We start from the raw sequence: 22,604 nt of genomic DNA, 5'->3' as shown, positions 1-22,604 counted from the left end.
TTTTTCGTCCGTTGCAGGCGGCCGGCGCAATCTCCGTGAAAGAAGCGCTCCAGTGACAAAAGCACGAGCAGATCGCCTAAATGCCGGTGGCCGCGAGAATATCTCTAGTTTCTGAAGAATTTTTCGGGACCCATGCTCTACTCATACTGCATCCGAATATACGCCGCCAGAGCCGGTAGAACCCAATTCCGTCCCACGCCCCCATGGGGGCGCCCCTGGGCCCCATGCCCCATCACCGATGCCGCCGCCGTCGTTTTTTTTTTTTTTTGTTGTTGTAAATTGACCTGTATGATGTATTGAAATATACACTTCTTACATGCCTTTTTTTACAAGTCTAGAGAACGGGAAGAGAGCGTCGGAAACACATTCTGAGTATGTTGCGAACACGTTGAGAGGGCGTTGCGAAAATGTTTAGGACGTCAACTCAGGGTCGCAGGGACGGCAATACGAAGTAGCGACAACGTGGTGCGCACGTGATAAAAACGTCGCAGAGACGTTGCCAAAGCGTTCTATACTCCTTGTAGTCACGTTGCGGAAACATGGTGACAACGTTCCAGAAACACTGTTGGTACGTTACAGAAAACATTTCATAACGTTGGCGGGACGTTGTAAGAACAGTTTTGGGACGTCACGGCCACGTTACAGAAACGTTGCGATGACATTCAAATGCATGGTCGGATGACGTTCTCACGCCGTTGTCTGGAGTCTACAAAATTACGTTGTCACAACGATAAATCGGGACGTTGTGGTAACCATTTGACAACGTTTAAACGACGTTGTAACAACGGCAAATTGTTAGCTGGGATCTCAGTTTCAATCCCCATGTTAAAGGTGGCCCTTTTCCTTTAACGCCCTTTCTGAGTAATTCTCTCAGATTTGACCTAACGTCAACGGGTTTGCCTGCAGGGGGCAAAAACTGCAAAAATAGCCGATTTTTTCGGAAACAGTTTTCTGCAATAACTTTTGACCCAAGCCTTGTACGAGCTTACTTTCACCGGCATCGTGTTTCTCTCGTCAAGACGCATCGAATGAACTATAACTTGATCTTGAAAGGTCAATTTGAAAATTTGACCTCAGGTCAAGGTCATGACCTGACTGGAAAGGGTCATGTTGCATATCAGTCGATCCGTATCGTCGAGCTGAACACATATAAGACGTTTTCATCGCTCTAGCATGCCTCTATCAAAAGTTATTTGCGAAAAACTGTTAGATACCATTCGTGACCTAAGATGACCTCAGGGCATAAACAAGGGTCACGGACACTATTTTCATGTTCAGTGTGTCTAAACTACTTGTAATTCGGTGTTTGGTAGTGTTTATAATGTCTTTCGTCCAAAAGAGGCGCATTTCAATTTTCTCCCATTGACTTATAGGTAATGGGGAGGTCGCAAAATTGACCTGACCTTTCACCTTAGGTCATCGATATCAAAATTCTGAGATAAACATTTTGTACATGCTATTGCTGTTAGCAATCCCTGAAAGTTTCAAAGCGATCGGTCACTCGGTGTAGCTATGACAGACATTGAAACTTTTTATGAGGTGAGGTCACTTCAAGTGACCTGGTGACCTGACCTTGAATGAACTTGGTCTGAAATTTTTCACAACATGTGTAGAATTGATGTATGATAAGGTGTAGGTACCAAAAACGTTTTTGAGATATTCGCGAAAAAACCACAAGGGGGGTGTTCAAACACCCCCCCCCCAGCAGGGCGCGGGTTAAGAGGCACTGGTATGAGACCCTCATCGGTGCCAGTGTGGGTTTCACAGTCGTTGGTGAGGGCTGAGGGTCCTCAAGGCGCCGTTGTGGGGCCCTCAAACATTAGTTAAGGGTCATCACAGGCGTGTGTGGGACCTTTAGAGCTGCTGTTGCAACTTACAGACCATTCATTTGCCGACAAGGTCGGCGGTATATCCTGGAGGTACATACGGGTGTGGGGTCCGCAGAGCCAGGGCTGCGGAGTCGGAGTCGGAGTCGGAGTCGGAGTCGGTCGGAGTCGACAGTTGTGACCGGAGTCGGAGTCGGAGTCGGAGTCGATTTTAGAAACCCGAGCCGGAGTCGGAGTCGGAGTCACCGAAAATCTGTCGACTCCGCAGCCCTGCTAGGTCTGCGGAGTCGGAGTCGGGAGTTGGAGTCGGTCGGAGTCGACAATTCTGCCCGGAGTCGGAGTCGGAGTCGAAGCTGGTTTTTGAAAGCCGGAGTCGGAGTCGGAGTCGGAATCGCCGAAAATCCATCGACTCCGCAGCCCTGCGCAGAGCTGCTGGTCCCTAATTGGCCGGCAAAGGTCCTCAGAGTCCGGTAAGAGACCCTGGTTCAGAGAGCGGTGAAGGGCCTTCAGAGGCCGCCAAGGGGCCCTCAGAAACCGGCGTGGGACCCTTACGAAGATTAGCGTGGCTACTTAGAAGGCCAATGAGGTGCTCTTGCGAGGCCATTCTGAGTTGAAATAGGTATGGCCAGCGTGGTGGAACCCCAGCGGCCAATAGGCGTCGCAGGGCACATCGGGCCCGGGGCCCCTGAACTTGATGGGGGGGGGAACGTCCCCCTGGCCCCCTGGCTACTCTTCTGCCCGCTCTCACATGAAGGTGCCCTTCTTTCGCTCTCCATTTCCCTTATAGGCGATGGCGCCCCCTCGAATGATGGCGCCCCCCTAAAATAATGGCGCCCCTTATGAGTTTGTCCGCACCATTTTTTCTAGCGTGGTTACGCCCCTGCTACTGAAGACCGGCACTTGCAGTGCCCTAAATATACCCTCCATCCGGGTAGGATATTGATCACCTGTCCGTGCTTCTATCCTCAGGATACTGAAATCCTTCTCCTCCACGCCACAACCGCCTTCCGGGCTGGGCAGGCGACTTTATCTCATGCGGGCTGCTCCCTTGGAGCGGCACCGCTGCTCCCGAGGGAGCGCACCCCGTAGCCGGGTGCAGTGAGTGCCTTGGGGCTGGCTGGCCTGTCCTCTGGACGGGCTCAGCCCCGGCGACTCACTAGGGTGCCTGCCCAGACCAATGTCTCCCCCTAATTCCTATCATCCTTCCGGCTCTGCAATGGTCTTGTCGACCGAAAGGGCCTAACCCAACAAAACAAAACAAAAAAGGATATTGATGCTATTCTGTCTGTCTACCCGGTAAATAAGAGACCACTCCTTAATCCTCGCCCGTATTGGTGTTTTGCCGGCCGCAAACGTATAGGAGGCGGGGTCCGTTGGACCCCCTCCCTTGCCATTTCATTTCGCCCCTGATCGAGCTAAAGCTTCGCGGGAAAAAACGAGAGTGTTGCCCGTGATGAGAGGAAGCGGATGATACCCAATTTTAAGGACCTAGGTGATAGGTCATTGGTTGAGCTTCCAGGTTAGGACTCGGTCAATGATCCAAAAGTCGGGAAAATCGGGACCTGTTAGAACGTCGTTAAAGGAAAAGGGCCACCTTTAACCCTATTAGTGGCAGGGGGGGTTGTTTTTATCCATCCCTCAGGTTTTTCGGGAATATCTCCGAAACCGCTGAAGCTACGATGCTGAAATTTTCTGACTTTTCCTAAAACTAAATTGGGCACATTCCCTGAAAATTTCAAGTTCATAACTTTACCAGGGGCGGCTCCAGAGCACTGGGAATTGGGGGGTCCTATTCGTGAAGCGAGTCATTTGGGCGAAGATCACGATGCTGCACCAGTTTTACGAACAGTGAATGAAAGGTATCATGTGATAACATATACAGTTATTGTGCATCCTCTTTTGACACGTTTTTGCTATAATAGGCGGATCCAGGCGTCCAAAAAGGGGGGTTATGTTTTACCTCCCAACATAGGTGCCCTGACACCGCCTATGCATGACCAATACAATTGTAGTCGTTCTCTCATAAGAAAATTGTAACATAACAAGACCATTACCACCCTTTTTAGAAACAGTACCAACAAAAACCTTATTTACTATACTTTTTGTGCACCCCGAATCTCAATGATCTGTATCCGCCTATGATTTTTGAAAATGCATATTTTTAGGATCCATGTGAATTCCTGGTTCATTCTCTATCGATCGGCAAAAGTGGCGTTAAGATTGGTTCAGAAACCTGGCCGTGATAAACAGTCTAAAATTTATCTGCAATTTGCCCGTTTTTACCCCCCTCTACCCCCCCCCCCCTATTGACATTTTTTAATTTTTATTTTTTAGAAATGTAGATCACGTTGAGCGAAATCGAATGCCGTTTGAATTTTGAAAATCGGCCCGTTAGATCTCGAGATATCAAGGGGGGGGTCGTAAACAGTCCCCCCCCCCTGCCACTAATAGGGGGTAGCCAGGAGCCTGCCACTAATAGGGTTAACATGGGGATTGAAACTGAGATAGCCATCTTGTAGCCCGTGTCCGAAAACCTAACTGTCTACCTCCTTACGGCCGATTTCGGCCTCCATTCGTAGTTATCGGCAATTTTAACCCGCGCCCCACTGGGGTCTGCGTATAACACGCCCTACTGGGGGGGGGGGGGCTATTCATAGCCCCCCCCCTCCTAACTCCGAAACTACTGGGCCGATCGTCAAAATTCAAACGGCGTCTGATAGCCCCGGAAAAACTGTCGAGCGAAACCTAATTTCATTGACCTCGAGGTCACCAATGACGTCACAGGTCAGGTCAAAGTAAAAATTATTAGCATTTTGGCTTGTTCACGTTCTGGGCTCTGGCCGCCGTCTTACAAGTCAGATCAGGCTTATTTTTGGATCACACACTCGTGAACAGATGCTCTAGATACCCCGAGGGTACCAAACTCGTACTTTGATTTTCAGGTCAAGGTCAGGTCATCACAGGTCACGAAAATATTATATCATGAGTCGGTCACGTGACACATGTTTTATGGTCCATTTAGAACCGAGATTCCGAATTTGATGTCGTCTGTGTCATTGGAGGTCATTTTGAGTCAAATTTAGCTTAGGTCAGGTCACTTTCAGGTAAAAAAAGGTCAAATTTTGAAGTTGAAAATTTTCAACAAAAAAGGTGTCTATTGGATGCAGTTTGAGCTCAGGAACACGATGGTGCTATTTATATTGTTGTACGATGTCAAATACGTGCTGAAAAATTGATTTGAAAAATTAATAATTGTGATTTTTTTGCAATAATGCGTAAAACTTGGCCATTTTTGAAGATATTTAGCTAAAACTTGCTAGAGTTAGTCATAATAATGCGTTCTATCACATATATTCCGGTTTTTTCGAAAAGTCAAAAATTTTTGGAAAAAAATGTAAAAATATAAATTTTGAATTTTATTATATTAATTTTTCCAAATTTTCAAAATTTCGAAAATCCGTGATTGCAGTTTGATAGCGCAGTCTATTCTGAGTCCTCTCATGCAAAGAAATTGGATCTAGCTTAAAAACTCAGCTCTTGGGAGCGATTGCCGTGGTTCAATGTTTTGCGTCGAAATCGGCCGAACATGACGTCACTCTGACGTCATTTCCGGCCGACCTATAGTACATACGAAGTTCAAATTTTGACACAAGGTGTCAAATTGATGCAGCCTAAGGTACTGAAAGTTTGGCGTCGATACGTCAAGCGGTTTGGAAGTTATTGCAGAAAAACGGGAGGGGGGCTATAAATAGCCCCCCCCCCCAGTGGGGCGCGGATTAAAAGAAAACACGCCAGGAATGCGTCCTTATCCCAGGAATGCGTTCTTATCCGACAATACAGCCACCCGCGGCGAGGCTTTGGTTTTTTACCAATCAGCTCCAACCAGCTCAGCTTTAACCAATCAGCTTATCTGACACAATCCGACGAGTCTGTCTTCTGAACGCTGATTGGCTTGAGTGTGACGTCATCGCTATGCCATCCTACAGTAGGTGCCGTAGAGAGTATCAACATAGTACCAATATGTTAAATAGTTTTAAATACTTTTTCGCGAATTGTGCACTTCTGGCACCAGTTTTAAAAAGAAAATGAAAAATAATAATATCAAAATGAAAAACAACGATATCTTCATATTTCACGAAGGTGGCCCTTTTCCTTTAAAGGAAAAAGGGCCCAGCCCTTTGACGTGCTCGTCTCCCATAGCCCTTCCTTAGGTTTGACAACCCTCGCACCCAGGTTCTGCTCCCTCTCCCCCCCTCTCTCTCTCTCTCTCTCTCTCTCTCTCTCTCTCTCTCTCTCTCCTCTCGCTCTCGCTCTCTCATACCAAGCTACCCGCGGCGGTGCGCCAGAGCCAAGCCAGAGCCAACCATGCGGTGTTAGACCTATACCTACCACTTGTGGTAGGTGTGTGCACTCACCTTGGTCTGTGGCGGTGCGCGGCCGGCGCGCGGTGTGCAGCTGCTCCATCTGGCGGTACAGCTCCTCCTCCCGCTGGTGCAGCTCGTCTCTCCGACGCACCTGGTGGCCGCGGAACGACGCCTGGATCTTGGTGGCCGCCGCCGTCAGCTCTGCCGGCAAAAGGACAAACCCATATGGAGTGGTTGTGGACTATCATCAAAGTCAGCCAATGTCATTCGAGGTCACATGAGGTCAACATAAGACTTGACTGTTTACAAACAAAATGTATTTTATTCGACGATTCTTGACACGGCAAATGCGTTGGTAAGTGCCACTGTCCTAACTCTACAGCTCTACACTGAAAACTGGTAAAGTCGAGGCCGGCGAGTAAGTCGGTGCCTATCCACAGCCATTCTTGAATATCGGCAGATGGGTGACCCCACGCTTACCCGCCCACTACTATCCGGATAACACACCGGTGACGGTAGTCAGACCAAGTACTACCTACCCGCCCAGAGCTATACCTCAAGCACCGCACAGAGAAGTTCCAATGATGCCCGCGGATCCTATGGGACTGCACGGGCCTCCCTATACCCGCACAGAGAAGGCCCAGCGATCCTTGTACCTACCTACCAGCGCGACCCTAGCGTTGCACTGATATCGCTGGATCTTTTCTGCATCAAGTGTTTCTGGATCGGATAGTACTGGGCGGGTAATGGTGATTGGTGGAGGCTACTCCGCACGCCGGTGGTTTAAAATGGCTGCCGGATAAAAGGTTTAGGGGAAGTTGGGGTAATGCCGGAGTTGGGGCAAAGCCGAAATTCGAGATATTTCGAAAACCGTAAGACATGGATGCCACCTGTCAGTGATGCTCTGAAGCTTAAAGGAAATATTTCACTTTTTAACATGGGTTTTGAACTGGAATAGCAGTTCCGTAGCCTGGGCTGAGACGAGCATAAATCAGGAGCTTTTACAGCCCAACGATCACCCTAGGCAAAGATATTCTATTTCTCGTCCCGAAAAAGGTGTCTTGCGTTGAGGATGTGTGCCTTGCATATATTTCCATCCAGTAGGGGAGAGCGGGGCAATGGCGGACGGTGGGTAATGCCGGCCACCCATCTCTAGTGAGTACTTTGTCCATCACTAATCAGCTGATGTTGTTTACATTTCAGTTGGGCGCCATTCTATCACGTGGTGCATGTTTGTCACGGTAGCTCCATTATTTTCATTTTTATAGCGTTAAATGTTTTTCGTATCTGATTTTTAATTTTTGTAGCATCTATCAGCTGACTGTGAAATGTGTTAACGCATTTTCAGAAGTGCTGCTTTGCAATGACCTTCAATTAAGCATTTCTTAGGCGACTGCTGGATGTGAGGCGTTTGCGACGCAATGCCTTTGACTGCTGCCTGCTTTCCTAAAATAAAGCTGACCTCGGGGTAATACCGGACACGTGTCCGGAATGACTCCACGCGGTTTTGTTTGCGACTTCTGTCGTTAAAGCTCAACGTTTCGGGTTGCTGTGTTTACGGCTGTGTTAGTTTGCTTGCTGTTTACGGTTGTGTTAGTTTGCTGCTCTGTTGTGTTGCAGCGAGTGCAGTGTTGTGTTGCAGTGCAGTGCACTGTTAACTGCTGAATACAGTTGTCGTTTCTTAATTCTCACTTAAATTTCCATCGAAAGAACGGTTTAAGGATAAATACCAGTGACAATATTTCGACTTTTTGTGCTATGGCACCTAGTGGCCGGCATTACCCCTCGCTTTTTTGCACCTCCATTTTTCACCACATTTTCGCGTAGGCTCTGAATCTGTCATCAATGATCTGAGATACTTAAGCTGGGTGTTATCTGAAAGCCTATTCCTTTGGCTATAACCACAGTCAAAATCACCATAAAATAGCTTCAAATAGCTAAGCTATTGAGCAAAATGCTTATGGTGTCGCCATTGCCCCACTCTCCCCTATGAAAAGAGCATGGGTACCGAAAATTCTTCAGAAACTAGAGAAATTATCTACGAGAACTCTAGAGAAATTCTCGTACTGATCAATAAGGACATTCAGCAGCAGCAGATCGCCCAAATGCCGGTGGCCGCGATAATTTCTCTAGTTTCTGAAGAATTTTCGGGACCCATGCTCTTTTCATACTGGATCGCGTGTGCCTTACATAAACTGAAAAATTCTTCCTATATCAAAATATAGAAAATAATCTTTTGTTATAAATAGGTTTTATTTTCTTTGCTGATCATTTTGAACATAAAAAATCATAAATCCATTGCAAAAAAAATAATTTCGTGAAAGTGAACTATTTCCTTTAAGTGACTACAATTATCGCATGTTTGTTACGAGTCGTCATTCGGAATACTTCGGCTGTGAGGGCGCCAAGAGCGTTTTCAAGGTACGCGTTCCTTGTACTACATGCGCCCTTGAAGCTGCATCTATATTACTACTAGAACAATCAAAATTACGCAGATCATCAGAAAAGTAGGTTACTACTTGGACACTAACACAGAGGCTATGGTCAAGTCAATAGTTAATCCCAACAATATAGGCATCAACCTATATAGAAACTTATGCATATTCTGATAACTGGTAGTATATTATCCAGGATATAGGCAAAGCAAGCACAGCTAGCCAGCCAGTCTGTTGTTTTGGGAAATTATCATTAGTCCATTGTTCAATGTGAAATTATCAGTATGACCCGCCAGACCCATCCCAAATACACTTTATCTATTATTACTTACAGTTAAAACATACAGTTACGCGATAACTGTATGTTTTGATTTATGTTATGTTACGGGTGCATTAGTTTGGGTGATTGACTTGTATTTTTAGATGTATATTATTTGGATAGATTTGGGTAGCTGTTTTTAATTAAATTGTATAAGGGTTGGTGATAGGTGCGGGGTGTTCAAGTGTTTTGTATGTTAGGCCCTTTTTGAACTTCACCCTACCCCTACCCTACCTTACCCTACCCTACCCTACCCTACCCTACCCTACCCTACCCTACCCTACCCTACCCCTACCCTACCCTAACCTACCCTACCCTACCCCTACACTACCATACCATTCCCAACCCTAACCTACCCTACCCTACCCTACCCTACAATCCCCTACCCTACCCTACAATCCCCTACCCTACCCTACCCTACCCTACCCTACCCTACCCCTACACTACCCTACCCTACCCTACCCCTACCCTACCCTACCCTACGCTACCCTACAATCCCCTGCCCTACCCTACCCTACCCTACCCTACCCTACAATCCCCTACCCTACCCTACCCTACCCTACCCTACCCTTCCCTACCCTAACCTACCCTACCCTAACCTTACACTACCCCACCCTACCCTACCCCTACACTACTCTACCCTACCCTACCCTACCCTACCCTACCCTACCCTACAATCCCCTACCCTACCCTACCCTACCCTACAATCCCCTACCCAACCCTACCCTACCCTACCCTACCCTACCCTTCCCTACCCTACCCTACCCTTCCCTACCCTACCCCTACCCCTACCCCTACCCCTACCCTACCCTACCCTACCCTACCCTACCCTACACTGCCACCGACAGTCCAAGTTTCAGCTAAATCGGCCCAGAAACTGCTGAGATATTGCAAACACAAATTTATCGTATTTACTGGCGAATCCCCTTGGCGAGGGGTGCCCGGCGCCGGTATTCGTTGTCAAAGGTCAATGACCTTCCGGCTCTGATTATTTCCAGTCAGTTTTTAAGCGAACAACTGAGCCTAAAGCACGTGCCCTCTGCTCGGCGCCGGTCGCGGCCCCATCACGTGCACACCGCTGAACCCACCCCCTCAAGAATTTAATACGACAAATTAGTGCACGCGCTCGACTTTGCGTGAAAATTTCAGCCCCGTAGCCCTTACCGTTCCCGAGCAATAGCCTGTTTTTGCCGTTTTTAATGTTAACCCTATGGCGCACATGAGCACGCGCCACGGGCGCACCCCCGGCCGCATCGTGCCCAAAATCTAATACGACCTGTTGAATGACGTGACCCACGAGTCGTGAAAATTTCACCCTCCTGCGTCAATCGACGGCGCCGTAATAAGCCTTTTAGGGAGTAACCCCGACGGCGTGGGCGGATTTTCTAGGATTTATAATATAGATAGACTAGAGGTACAGGTTTACGCGATAACTGTATGTTTTGATTTATGTTATGTTACGGGTGCATTAGTTTGGGTGATTGACTTGTATTTTAAGATGTATTATTTGGATAGATTTGGGTAGCTGTTTTTAATTAAACTGTAAGGGTTGGTGATAGGTGCGGGGTGTTCAAGTGTTTTGTATGGTAGTACCCTACCCTACCCTACCCTACCCTACCCTACCCTACCCTACCCTACCCTACCCTACCCCTACACTACCCTACCCTACCCTAACCTACCCTACACTACCCTACACTACCCTACCCTACCCTACCCTACCCTACCCTACACTACCCTACCCTACCCCTACCCCTACACTACCCTACCCTACCCTTCCCTAACCTACACTACCCTACCCTACCCTACCCTACCCTACAATCCCCTACCCTACCCTACCCTACCCTACCCTACAATCCCCTACCCTACCCTACCCTACCCTACCCTACAATCCCCTACCCTACCCTACCCTACCCTACCCTACCCTACCCCTACACTACCCTACCCCTACACCACCCTACCCTACCCTACCCCTACCCTACCCTACGCTACCCTACAATCCCCTACCCTACCCTATCCTACCCTACCCTACCCTAAAATCCCCTACCCTACCCTACCCTACCCTACCCCACCCTACCCTACCCTACGCTACCCTACACTTACCCTACCCTACCCTACCCTACTCCTACACTACCCTACCCTACCCTACCCTACCCTACTCCTACACTACCCTACCCTACCCTACCCTACCCTACCTTTACACTACCCTACCCTACCTTTACACTACCCTACCCTACCCTACCCTGCCCTTACACTACCCTACCCTACCCTACCCTACCCTACCCTACCCCACCCTACCCTACCCTACCCTACCCTTACCCTACCCTACCCTACCCTACCCTACCCTGCCCTACTCCTACACTACCCTACCCTACCCTACCTTTACACTACCCTACCCTACCCTACCCTTCCCTACCCTACCCTACCCTTACACTACCCTACCCTACCCTACCCTACCCTACCCTACCCTACCCTACCCTACCCTACCTTACAATCCCCTACCCTACCCTACCCTACCCTACAATCCCCTACCCAACCATACCCTACCCAACCATACCCTACCCTACCCCTACCCATACCCTACCCTACCCTACCCTACTTTACCCTACCCTACCCTACCCTACCCTACTTTACCCTACCCTAGCCTACCCTACTTTACCCTACCCTACCCTACCCTACACTGCCACCGACAATCCAAGTTTCAGCTAAATCGGCCCAGAAACGGCTGAGATATTGCAAACACAAATTTATCGTATTTACTGGCGAATCCCCTTGGCGAGGGGTGCCCGGCGCCGGTATTCGTTGTCAAAGGTGAATGACCTGCCGGCTCTGATGCTTTTCACTCAGTTTTTTAAGCGAACAACTGAGCCTAAAGCACGTGCCCTCTGCTCGGCGCCGGTCGCGATTCTAATGCTAACCCTATGGCGCACATGAGCACGCGCCACGGGTGCACCCCTGGCCGCATCGTGCCCAAAATTTAATACGACCTGTTGAATTACGTGACCCACGAGTCGTGAAAATTTCACCCTCCTGCGTCAATCGACGGCGCCGCAATAAGCGTTTTTGGGAGTAACACCGACTGCGTAACCCCGACGGCGGCGGCGGCGGACTTTTTAAGATTTATAATAGTAGACTAGAGGTACAGGTTTACGCGATAACTGTATGTTTTGATATGTATGATTAACGGGTGCATTAGTTTGGGTGTAGAAGCTTGCATTTTTATTGGTTTATTTGTGAAGAACTGGGTAACTGCTTTTAATTGAACTGTAAAGTATGATGGTGATGCATGCGAGTTGTTCGAGTCCTTTGTAAGTTAGGATTTTACTCAATTCAACCCTACCCTACCCTACCCTACCCTACCCTACCCTACCCCCAGAGGCGGATCCAGCTCAGAGGTTTGGGGGGGGGGCAAACCATAACAATTTATCGATTCTTTCCATGCATCGTCCATAGGCGTAATGTTAAAATTATGCCGTTTGGGGGGGCAAATGCCCATTTTGCCCCCCTGGATCCGCCACTGCCTACCCCTACACTACCCTACCCTACCTTACCATACCCTACCATACCCTACCCTACCCTACCCTACCCTACCCTACCCTACCCTACCCTTCCCTTACACTACCCTACCCTACCCTTACCCTACCCTACCCTAACCCTACCCCTAAATTACCCTTACCTACCCTACCCTACCCTACCCTACCCTACCCCTACACTGCCCTACCCTACCCTACCCTACCCTACCCTTACACTACCCTACCCTACCCTTACACTACCCTACCATACCCTACCCTACCCTACTTTACCCTACCCTACCCTACCCCTACCCTACCCTACCCCTACCCTACCCCTACCTCTACCCCTACACTACACTACCCTACCCTACCCTACCCTACCCTACCCTACCCTACCCTTACTCTACCCTTACCCTACCCTACCCTACCCTTACACTACCCTACCCTACCCTACCCTACCCCTACCCCTACCCTACCCTACCCTACCCTACCCTACCCTAACCTACCCTACCCTACCCTACCCTACCCTACCCTAAACTACACTACCACCAACAGTCCAAGTTTCAGCTAAATCGGCCCAGAAACGGCTGAGATATTGCAAAAACAAATTTATTGTATTTACTGGTGATCCCCTTGGCGAGCGGTGCCCGGCGCCGGTATTCATCGTCAAAGTTCAACGACCTCCCGGCTCTGATGCTTTTCACTCAGTTTTAAGCGAACAACTGAACCTAAAGCACGTGCCTTCTGCTCGGCACCGGTCGCGGCCCCACCACGTGCACACCGCTGAAGCCACACCGTCGAAAATTTAATACGGCAAATGAGTGCACGCGCTCGACTTGGCGTGAAAATTTCACCCCCGTAGCCCTCACCGTTCCCGAGCAATGGCCTGTTTTTGTCGATTCTAATGCTAACCCTATGGCGCACATGAGCACGCGCCACGGGCGCAACCCCGGCCGCATCGTGCCCAAAATTCAATACGACCTGTTGAATGACGCGACCCACGAGTGGTGAAAATTTCACCCTCGTGCGTCAATCGACGGCGCCACAATAAGCCTTTTTGGGAGTAACCCCGACGGCGGCGTGGGACTTTTTAAGATTTATAATAGTAGACTAGAGGTACAGGTTTACGCGATAACTGTATGCTTTGATTTATGTTATGTTACGGGTGCCTTAGTTTGGGTGATTGACTTGTATATTTAGCTGTATTATTTGGGTAGATTTGGGTAGCTGTTTTTAATTGAACTGTAAGGGATGGTGATAGTTGCGGGGTGTTCAAGTGTTTTGTATGTTGGGCCCTTTTTGAACTCAACCCTACCCCTACCCTACCCCTACCCTATCCTACCCTACCCCCTACCCTACCCTACCCTACCCTACTACCCTACTCTACCCTACCCTACCTTACCCTACCCTACCCTACCCTACCCTACCCTACTCCCCTTACCTACCCTACCCTACCCTACCTTACCCTACCCTACCCTACCCTACCCTACCCTACCCTTACACTACCCTGCCCTACCCTTACCCTTCCCTACCCTACCCTAACCTAACCTACTCTACCCTACCATACAATACCCTACCCTACCATACCCTACCCTACCCTACTACCCTACCCTACCCTACCTAACTCTACCCTACCTAACTCAACCCTACCCTACCCTACTACCCTACCCTACCCTACCCTACCCTACCCTACCCAACCCTAGTCCCTACCCTACCCTACCCTTACACTACCCTGCCCTACCCTACCCTACCCTACCCTTACACAACCCTGCCCTACCCTACCCTACCCTACCTTACCCTACCCTACCCCTACACTACCCTACCCTAACCTACCCCTACACTAACCTACCCTACCCTACCCTACCCTACCCTACCCCTATCCCTACACTACCCTAACCTACCCTACCCTACCATACCATACCCTACCCTACCCCAACCCCTACCCTACCCTACCCTACCCCTACACTACCCTACCCTACCCTACCCTACCCTACCGTACCCTACCCTTATACTACCCTACCCTACCCTACCCTACCCAACCCTACCCTACCCTACTCTACCCTACCCTACCCTACCCGACCCGACCCTACCCTACCCTACCCCTACACTACCCTACCCTTACCCTACCCTACCCTACCCTACTCCTACACAACCCTACCCTACCCTACCCTACCCTACCTTTACACTACCCTACCCTACCCTACCCTACCCTACCCTTACACTACCCTACCCTACCCTATCCTACCCTACCCTTACACTACCCTACCCTACCCTACCCTACCCTACCCCTACCCTACAATCCCCTACCCTACCCTACCCTACCCTACAATCCCCTACCCAACCCTACCCTACCCTACCCTATTCTACCCTACCCTACCCTACCCTACCCTACCCTACACTACCACCGACAGTCCAAGTTTCAGCTTAATCGGCCCAGAAACGGCTGAGATATTGCAAACACAAATTTATCGTATTTACTGGCGAATCCCCTTGGCGAGGGGTGCCCGGCGCCGGTATTCGTTGTCAAAGGTCAATGACCTTCCGGCTCTGATTATTTCCAGTCAGTTTTTAAGCGAACAACTGAGCCTAAAGCACGTGCCCTCTGCTCGGCGCCGGTCGCGGCCCCATCACGTGCACACCGCTGAACCCACCCCCTCAAGAATTTAATACGACAAATGAGTGCACGCGATCGACTTACAGCGAAAATTTCACCCCCGTAGCCCTTACCGTTCCCGAGCAATAGCCTGTTTTTGCCGATTCTAATGCTAACCCTATGGCGCACATGAGCACGCGCCACGGGCGCACCCCCGGCCGCATCGTGCCCAAAATTTAATACGACCTGTTCATTTACGTGACCCACGAGTCGTCAAAATTTCACCATCCCGCGTCAATCGACGGCGCCGCAATAAGCGTTTTTGGGAGTAACCCCGACGGCGGCGTGGGCGTGGGCGGCGGCGGACTTTTTAAGATTTATAATAGTAGATAGATTTGTGGTGACGTAGTTTCTGTCTATTACCAAGGTCGCGACATGGTGCTACGTAGCGCGGGTTACAGGTCACACCGTTGCACCTACCGCGCTGAAGTTTGCGCAACTCATAGAACAAGGATGGACAACGTGCCTTTGATGGGTCTCAGCTCGATCGGATCGATAGCGAGCGCGTGGCGCGTGCCCAAAAAGTGCAAATTCGCGTCATAGACTTTACATGTATTAATCGGCTGGCAAAAACGGGCGAAAACAGCCAAATTTGCCCGACACGGGTCCGGTCCCGGTGCAATATCTCGGTAACCGTGGGCCCGACCGGTACGGGGAAAACAGCATCGTGTAGAGAATCGAACGGGCTATCGAATGGTGTGCGGTGCAGGGGTTGGCACGCGCCACGTGCACCGGGGAGGACACTTTCTTTTGAAAAATGGACGTTTTGGACGGATTTTGGAATTTATATTAATTTCAGGTGATCGTCAGACGGAATGAGTTGAAACAGCGCCTATTAGCAATAAAAATGTACCGTCTCTCATGGAAAAATTGTGAAAAGCTAATTGATCAAAAACAATGTGGAAAAAATCGCTGAATTAAATGGTATTTGTCCAAAATGTGCCACTAAATAATTACACGGATTTTGCTGCTTAACCTGATACGTTTGACAATTGAAAATGCTATCATTGGAAAGAGCATTCAATTCTCTCCAAGATCCAATCATCACGTTTGCATGACAAGCAACAGTATTCTTAAAAATATAAATGTTTCAAACCTCTGCAAAACGATTTTTAGTGACAATTATCTACGCCTTTAATTTGTCATAAAACTACGCGCCTAAATTATAAAGCACATTTGACAGATTCTGAAGTGGAAAGCATGCTTATCAGACACGGGCACCTCGATGCGGTGGATATTTTTTCCACAAACCAAAACGTTTAGCCGTCAAAAAGCAATCGACCGAAATGGATAGATAACCCAACCGACACAAGAACAACCGAACACCCGCCGATCGAAAATATCCCTTTTCGCGTTGCGGAGCACGCGGGTCACCCTAGTTTCTTACTCATTATGCTACCATTTTTCTGGCCAATTCGGTCAAGCAATCTTCAGCATGTCTTTGCATAAGTGTGCTGCCTATTTGAAATTTATACGGCACGTTGAAAAGTTATGGGCCTGCAAATGAAAGTATGGCTGGCTGGGGTAATGCCGAAAACGTGCAATTACGCACGTTAAAGCACGCTACGTGGACTTTACTGCTGTAGAATAGCAACGCGAATTTTTAGTCACACAAATTACACTTTCAACCGACACAACGGCCTGTTACCTATAAGGAATTATTTACCTGGCATTTTCTTATTATATCATACAATTATAACTTCCAGTGTTCACCAAGCGTCGTCAAGCTCTTAAAACGCGTGTCAGCTTTGATAAATTCTGGATAAAGTTTGAGATAAAGTGGCAAAACATCAATGTCGGCATTCCCCGTAGATCATTTCTCCCATTTTCGGCTTTCCCCGCAGTCCGGGGCAACGCCGAAAAAGTCACTTCTTTGATATTTTTAGTTTGTGCGCTTAATGGTATGCGAATTCATCAAATACGCCTGGTATGTTTGAAAGGCAAAAGACTGGCCTCTCGAATGACGCCAACAAGAATAGCTCATGTTGTCTACCTTGCGTGCTACGGGCGTCAGAAAAAAAGTATTCGGCGTTCCCCCAACTTCCCCTACTCACCGGCGTGGGGTTAAATTGTTTAGTCAGTGTAGGACCGTTTTTGTTGAAAATATTTGCAAAAAAAACTTAGAACACACCTTGGGATCATTGACCTGAAATGTGACCTCAGGTCACCAGGTTTTTCTAGTTGATATGACACACAACCGTGCTTTCTTATTTATCTTTACATCAAAATTCTATTTTCTGGCAGTTGTTTAATTTGTGTGTAGGTACGTCTGTGACGTCGAAACTATACATAAAGGGTCTAAAAGGAAGCCATTTGACGTCATCTAGTTCTAAATTTTTTACTTCAGAAAATATCGTATTCACTGGCGGTCGCAGCCGCTAGCAAAAGGGGGGGCCAAAGTCACACTCGCGGGACATAACATTTATCCGTCACCGGGAGGGGGGGGGGGGTGTGATCGGCTAATTTTTTACGTCCACGAGGTGCCGCGCAGTTGGCATTACTTATGCTTCATCCATCTGATTCTTGCGTGAAATCTTTAACCCTATTCCTGGCGGGGGGGGGGGGGGCCTCAGGAGCCCCCCCCCCTGAGGTTTTTTGGTTATATCTCCCAAACGCGTTGAGCTAGGAAGCTCAAATTTTCTGACTTTTCCTAAAAGGCTTCTACGCAACATGTCTGAAAATTTTGAGTTGATCTGACCTCAGGTCAGGTCACCAGAGGCGGTTTGGTGACGCTACCTCAGAAAAGTTTGCAATCACGCCAGAGCTAGAGTTTTTGACCGATCAATTTCTTCTCTTCAGGGTTTAGTTAGGGTACCAGTATGTGCAATTTGTATATCTCGGAATTTTGATATCGGTGACCTAAGGTCAGGTCAATTTCGCGACCTCCCCATTATAAGTCAATGGGGGAAAAATCAACTCCCTGTTTTTACCACTAAAACGGGTCGGAATGGCCCCATATACCATACATGACTTCATATACGATCAACCTTCACTACCTTGAGGTCTGTTTTGCTGTTGGGCAGCTGTGAGGTCATGTGACGTCATCAAAGGTCACCAAAGGTTTTTGGCCAATAACTCCGTACAGGAACAAGATACAGACGCGTGGATGGTCTCATTGTGTTCAGCTCGTCAAGACGCATCGAATGATATACATGATGACCTCGAGGTCACGTGACCTGAGGTCAACCTTTGACCTTGACCTTTCGAGGTCAACATATATATCATTCGATGCGGATTGACGAGAGGATCACGATGATGCCCTTAGTTTGTTCCTATCTTGACTAATTCGAAAGTTATTCGAGAAAAAACTCTCTCCATATCTAGTGCCGCCATTTTGACTTTTTCGACCCCTGTGACGTCATCTTTGACCTGACCTGAAAATGACCTTAGTAAAAATTGTAGATCTTGGCCGTGCGTATCCGATGCCGTTTACCGCTTGTCGCTATCTTGCTTCGTTCTCGAGATCTCAGGGGGGGCCGAATCGGCCCCCCCCCCCCGCCAGTTTCTTGTCCCGGCGGAGCCCGCCAGGAATAGGGTTAAGCTCAATTTAAGGCAAAATCACCAGTTCCATTTCCCGTCCCACGGTGCTTCCACCGGTCGGCCCACTGCACCATGACGACGGATCGGTGTAGCATAGGTATACTGGAAGGTCAGGCACGCGGATTCATGACCTTACCACTATAAAACAATTCGGAAAAGTACAGATACATCTTGCTTTGAACAAGCATGTGAAACCCAGAGAGCATTTTCAGACTATGACATTTACCCATATAGGTAACATTAAACATACCTAGTTGTGTGGCGGCGGGAGAGAGTAGGTACACCGACCTCTGGAGACCCCCACAGGTTCCGAGCTTTCAAAATTGGCATCTCAGAGGGCCGCGCGCGACTCCTGCGGGGCTTCGCAGCGGCTCTATTGGGGCTCACTCAACCTGCCTAGTCTTACTGCTAAAAAGACTGGCCCTGAGCCCTAAGGACTTCATCAGTCTCTGCCAGCCCCAGGACCCACACCGGCTCATGGGGTCTTGACGTCGAAATATGAGGGAATCTGCGCAGGACCATCAGGACGTAAAGTAATCTCGATCAGGACCAACGTAAGGCTGTGCCGGAGACTGCGTGAGCCCTCTGATCTTCAGAAACCCACCCATGTATGTTTTCACGTAGAGGCCAGTTTAGGGCCCTCAGAGACCAGTACAGGGCCTGCAAACTACAAAGGCCAGTAGTTTGAGACAATCAGTGACCGAGTTGGGCTCTCAGAGGCTAATATGGGTCATTACAGGCCAACATGGGCCCTCAGAGGTCAGCGTGGGGCCCTAAAAGACCGGCATGAGCCGTCGTTGGACCCCAGAGGCCAGCAGAGGGCCCTCAAAGGCCAAGATGGGCCCTCCTCAGAGGCCAATGCAGGCCCTTAGAGGCCGGCATCGGGTCTTCAGCAGCCAGTGCGGGGCCCTCATTGGCACCTAAAGGTTCGTCTTGGGACACCACAGACAGAAATAAGGCCACCAGAGACCGGTGTGAGACCCTCAGACGCCGGTTGGGACCCCTGAGGCCGGTTAGGGGCCCTCATAGGCCAGATGTGGGGTCTCAGAGGTTGATGTAGGCTCTTAGCGGTCAACGTGGGCGCTTGACCGCCACTGAACTTCCCTGAGAGGCCAGTGTAGGACGCTCAAACAGCGGTGTGGGAGCTATATTAATAGCTGGACCGTGGACGTGGGTTTTTTTAGCCTCGTGACGATCGAATAATTGCCAGGGCCCCATACACCTATATGGGGGCCCATTGGTTGTTTGAGGGGGGGGGGGGCAAATGATAAGATGGCCCCCTTTATTGACCTTTGGGGGGGCATGGCCCTGATGCCCCCCCCCCCGTGACCGCCACTGTGTACACATTACACACATGCCTCTGATATTACATACTAGCTCATGCAAACTCTATGCAGGCCCCGGAGTTCCCACGCTAATCCTTAAGAAACCAAGCCGGCATACGGCGTCACCACCGGGCTTCTGAGGTGCACAGCACCAACCCATGAGGTCTTACTTTAGTGTCTTAGAGCCAATCTCCTTTAGCAGGGCCCACCCACCACTGCCGAAGAGGGTCTCATGCCAGCCATTGCTGGGCCTACGAGAGCCTCAAGTAAACCCACGCTGATATTCCATATAAGATTCGGCCATACTCGTGAACCGGTTCCAGCGACGCTGACCGCCAAATTGACAGAATGCGAAACTGAGCCCACTCATGAGTGAAATTTACGTCCTTTGATGGCGCAAGAAAGAAAATGAAACATACGAAAAGCTTTTCTAGGACTTTTGTTCGATCTGAAAGGTGGGGCCAAAAGATAGTATGGCCCCACCTTTCAGCACCAAAGGGGGGCCATGGCCCCCGTGGCCCCCCCCCCCTGGGACCGCCAGTGATCGTATTGATTGAGACACTAAGGTTCGACCCTTTTTCTCTTAGTGTACGAGAGTTAGCGCAAATATTCGTCAGGAAGGGGAATCACCTCCCTCGGCCGCCGAGGGTTACTTTAGCGCGTATATGTATGTAGGTACGGCTGACGATTGACTAACCGACTGACCGACTGACCGACTGTCCGGCTGGCCGGCCGGTAAAGTACCCTGCACCAACAGCCGGTCGGCCGAGTGAAATCGATGGCATGCAGTGCACGTACCGGGATCACTGCAGTCCCCGTGGGTGGCCGGCTGCAGCCGCCGGCGGGCGCGGTGGCCGCGGAACGTCGACTGGATTTTGGTGGCGGCCCGCTCCAGCTCGGCGTCGTCCGCCTGGATATCTGACGGCGATGGTGACGAGGTTAGCGACGATAGAATTAGGTACCCCTCCCCGGAGGGCCTCTCACCGACAGCTATCAGCACTCGCCCGGCGACGACCTCTCACAACGACAAGGGCCGAGCTCATGCGGGCATTCTTCTGTCTCGCCCCTCATTCGCGTAGAGTTCTGCGACTTTAAAAGGAAATGCATTGCTTCAAAAGAAGGAACAAGACAGGCATCAAATTTATGCCTTTAAAGTCATTTCGTCTATTCAAAGCTTGCTGTTATCGCCGAACTTGATGATTTTTACAATGCCGTAACGACAAAAATAAGATACCCATATGTCAGCACTGCTGTCACAGACGGTTTTGTCGTTCAGTGTGGTCCTAGACTGAGGCACTGTGTTTGTCCGTCTGCACGGGTCACCGGGCTGACTAGTGACTGCTGACGGCTGTGTCCGCGCCGTCCTGGCTCGGTAACGGACTGCTCGAACTGTATGGCGGGTCGGCCGGCCCCCGTCGCCGCCACCAGCCCGCCGGCTGATGGGCGCCGTACGCTGGGTCACAGTCCCGCCGGCACCGGCCCACTGCAGTGGTTCGTACACACCCACCACTAGCCTACCAGGTGCTGCGCTACAAAATATGTAAATATTAAAATGCCTCTTTTTAGGGTTCCGGAAGGATGATAAGCATTATGGAGAGACGTTAGTTTTAGCGGCCATCCTGGTGCGCCGCCAAGGCTGAGCCCGTCTCAGGGGACGGGCCACTTGGGCAAAACGTCAGCCCGCCGCACAGGAGCCTGCTCCATACGGAGCGTCACTAGAGTCGGTGAAGGTGACCGTCAGCCCGCAACAGGGGCTTGAGGTGTTGATAAGTAGGTAATTGTGGTGCCGAGGATGGATCAGAGGGATCGGACGACAGGCCGGTTACCTTGCAGCGCGTCCGTGATGGCCAGTTTGCCGCGGTGGGCGCCGGCGTCCGCTGCGCGGTCGCCGACCGGCACCGACTCCCTGCTGTCCACGCAGCCCATGCAGAGACGGGAGGCGGCTAGGTGGGCCGGTGGGCCACAGCGGGGCGCCGCGGGCGCAGGCACCGGCCGCACACACCGACCGCCGACCGCACACACCGACCGCCGACCGCGGACACCACCGGCCGCCGACTGGGACACACCGATCAGTGATCACCGACTGGGACACCGATCAGTGATCACCGACTGGGGACACCGATCCCTCGTCAGCGCCGCTGTCCGCCGCCCGTCACCGTCCCGGCAGCGCCGCTGTCCGCCGGCCGTCACGGTCCCGTCAGCGCCGCTGTGGTGTCGGACACCATGACTACCGCCCCCCCTCCCCCTCCCGCCGACGGGCGATCGTCACACGCCGTAACACGGCCGGTGAATGGGGTACAGTCCTTTACAGGCACACGGCGCGGTCGATACCGCCGGCACAGAGCGGTCCGCACACCGACCTCCAGCACAGTCTGCCAACAGGTGTGTTCCAGACCGACCAGGCGTGGCCGCCCTCCATAACCACTCGATAGACAGTCAACTGAACTTCGAGCAGCCAGGGCATATTTTGGGATGCGCGCGGCCGGTGACCACAACTCGCCCCCTCCACGCAACTACAGTTAATACACCTGCATAACAGTCAAATTTGCAACATATGTGCTCATGTGGAAACATTCCAAAATATCGGTCAATATTTAGAAGCATGGAAAAATATCTTTATCTCAGAATAAAAA

General features: G+C 50.2%; 1 protein-coding gene across 1 annotated transcript in view; it reads right to left on the bottom strand.

The window, feature by feature from the left end:
- LOC122378478 (regulator of nonsense transcripts 2-like) overlaps positions 1–22,024 on the bottom strand; it is a 114,473-nt gene extending 92,449 nt beyond the window's left edge. Inside the window, exons 1-3 of the mRNA XM_043359581.1 lie at positions 21,798–22,024; positions 20,770–20,889; positions 6,242–6,391 (exon numbers count right to left, since the gene is read on the bottom strand). Of these exons, the coding sequence (XP_043215516.1) occupies positions 6,242–6,391; positions 20,770–20,889; positions 21,798–21,897 (370 nt within the window). The 5' untranslated portion in view covers positions 21,898–22,024. The remainder of the gene's footprint in view (positions 1–6,241; positions 6,392–20,769; positions 20,890–21,797) is intronic.
- Positions 22,025–22,604: the final 580 nt, after the last annotated feature.

Source organism: Amphibalanus amphitrite, unplaced genomic scaffold (genome assembly GCF_019059575.1).
Source record: "Amphibalanus amphitrite isolate SeventyFive unplaced genomic scaffold, NRLGWU_Aamphi_draft 000060F_arrow, whole genome shotgun sequence".
Lineage (NCBI taxonomy): Eukaryota > Metazoa > Arthropoda > Thecostraca > Balanomorpha > Balanidae > Amphibalanus > Amphibalanus amphitrite.
This window is presented reverse-complemented; position numbering and strand designations above follow the sequence as displayed.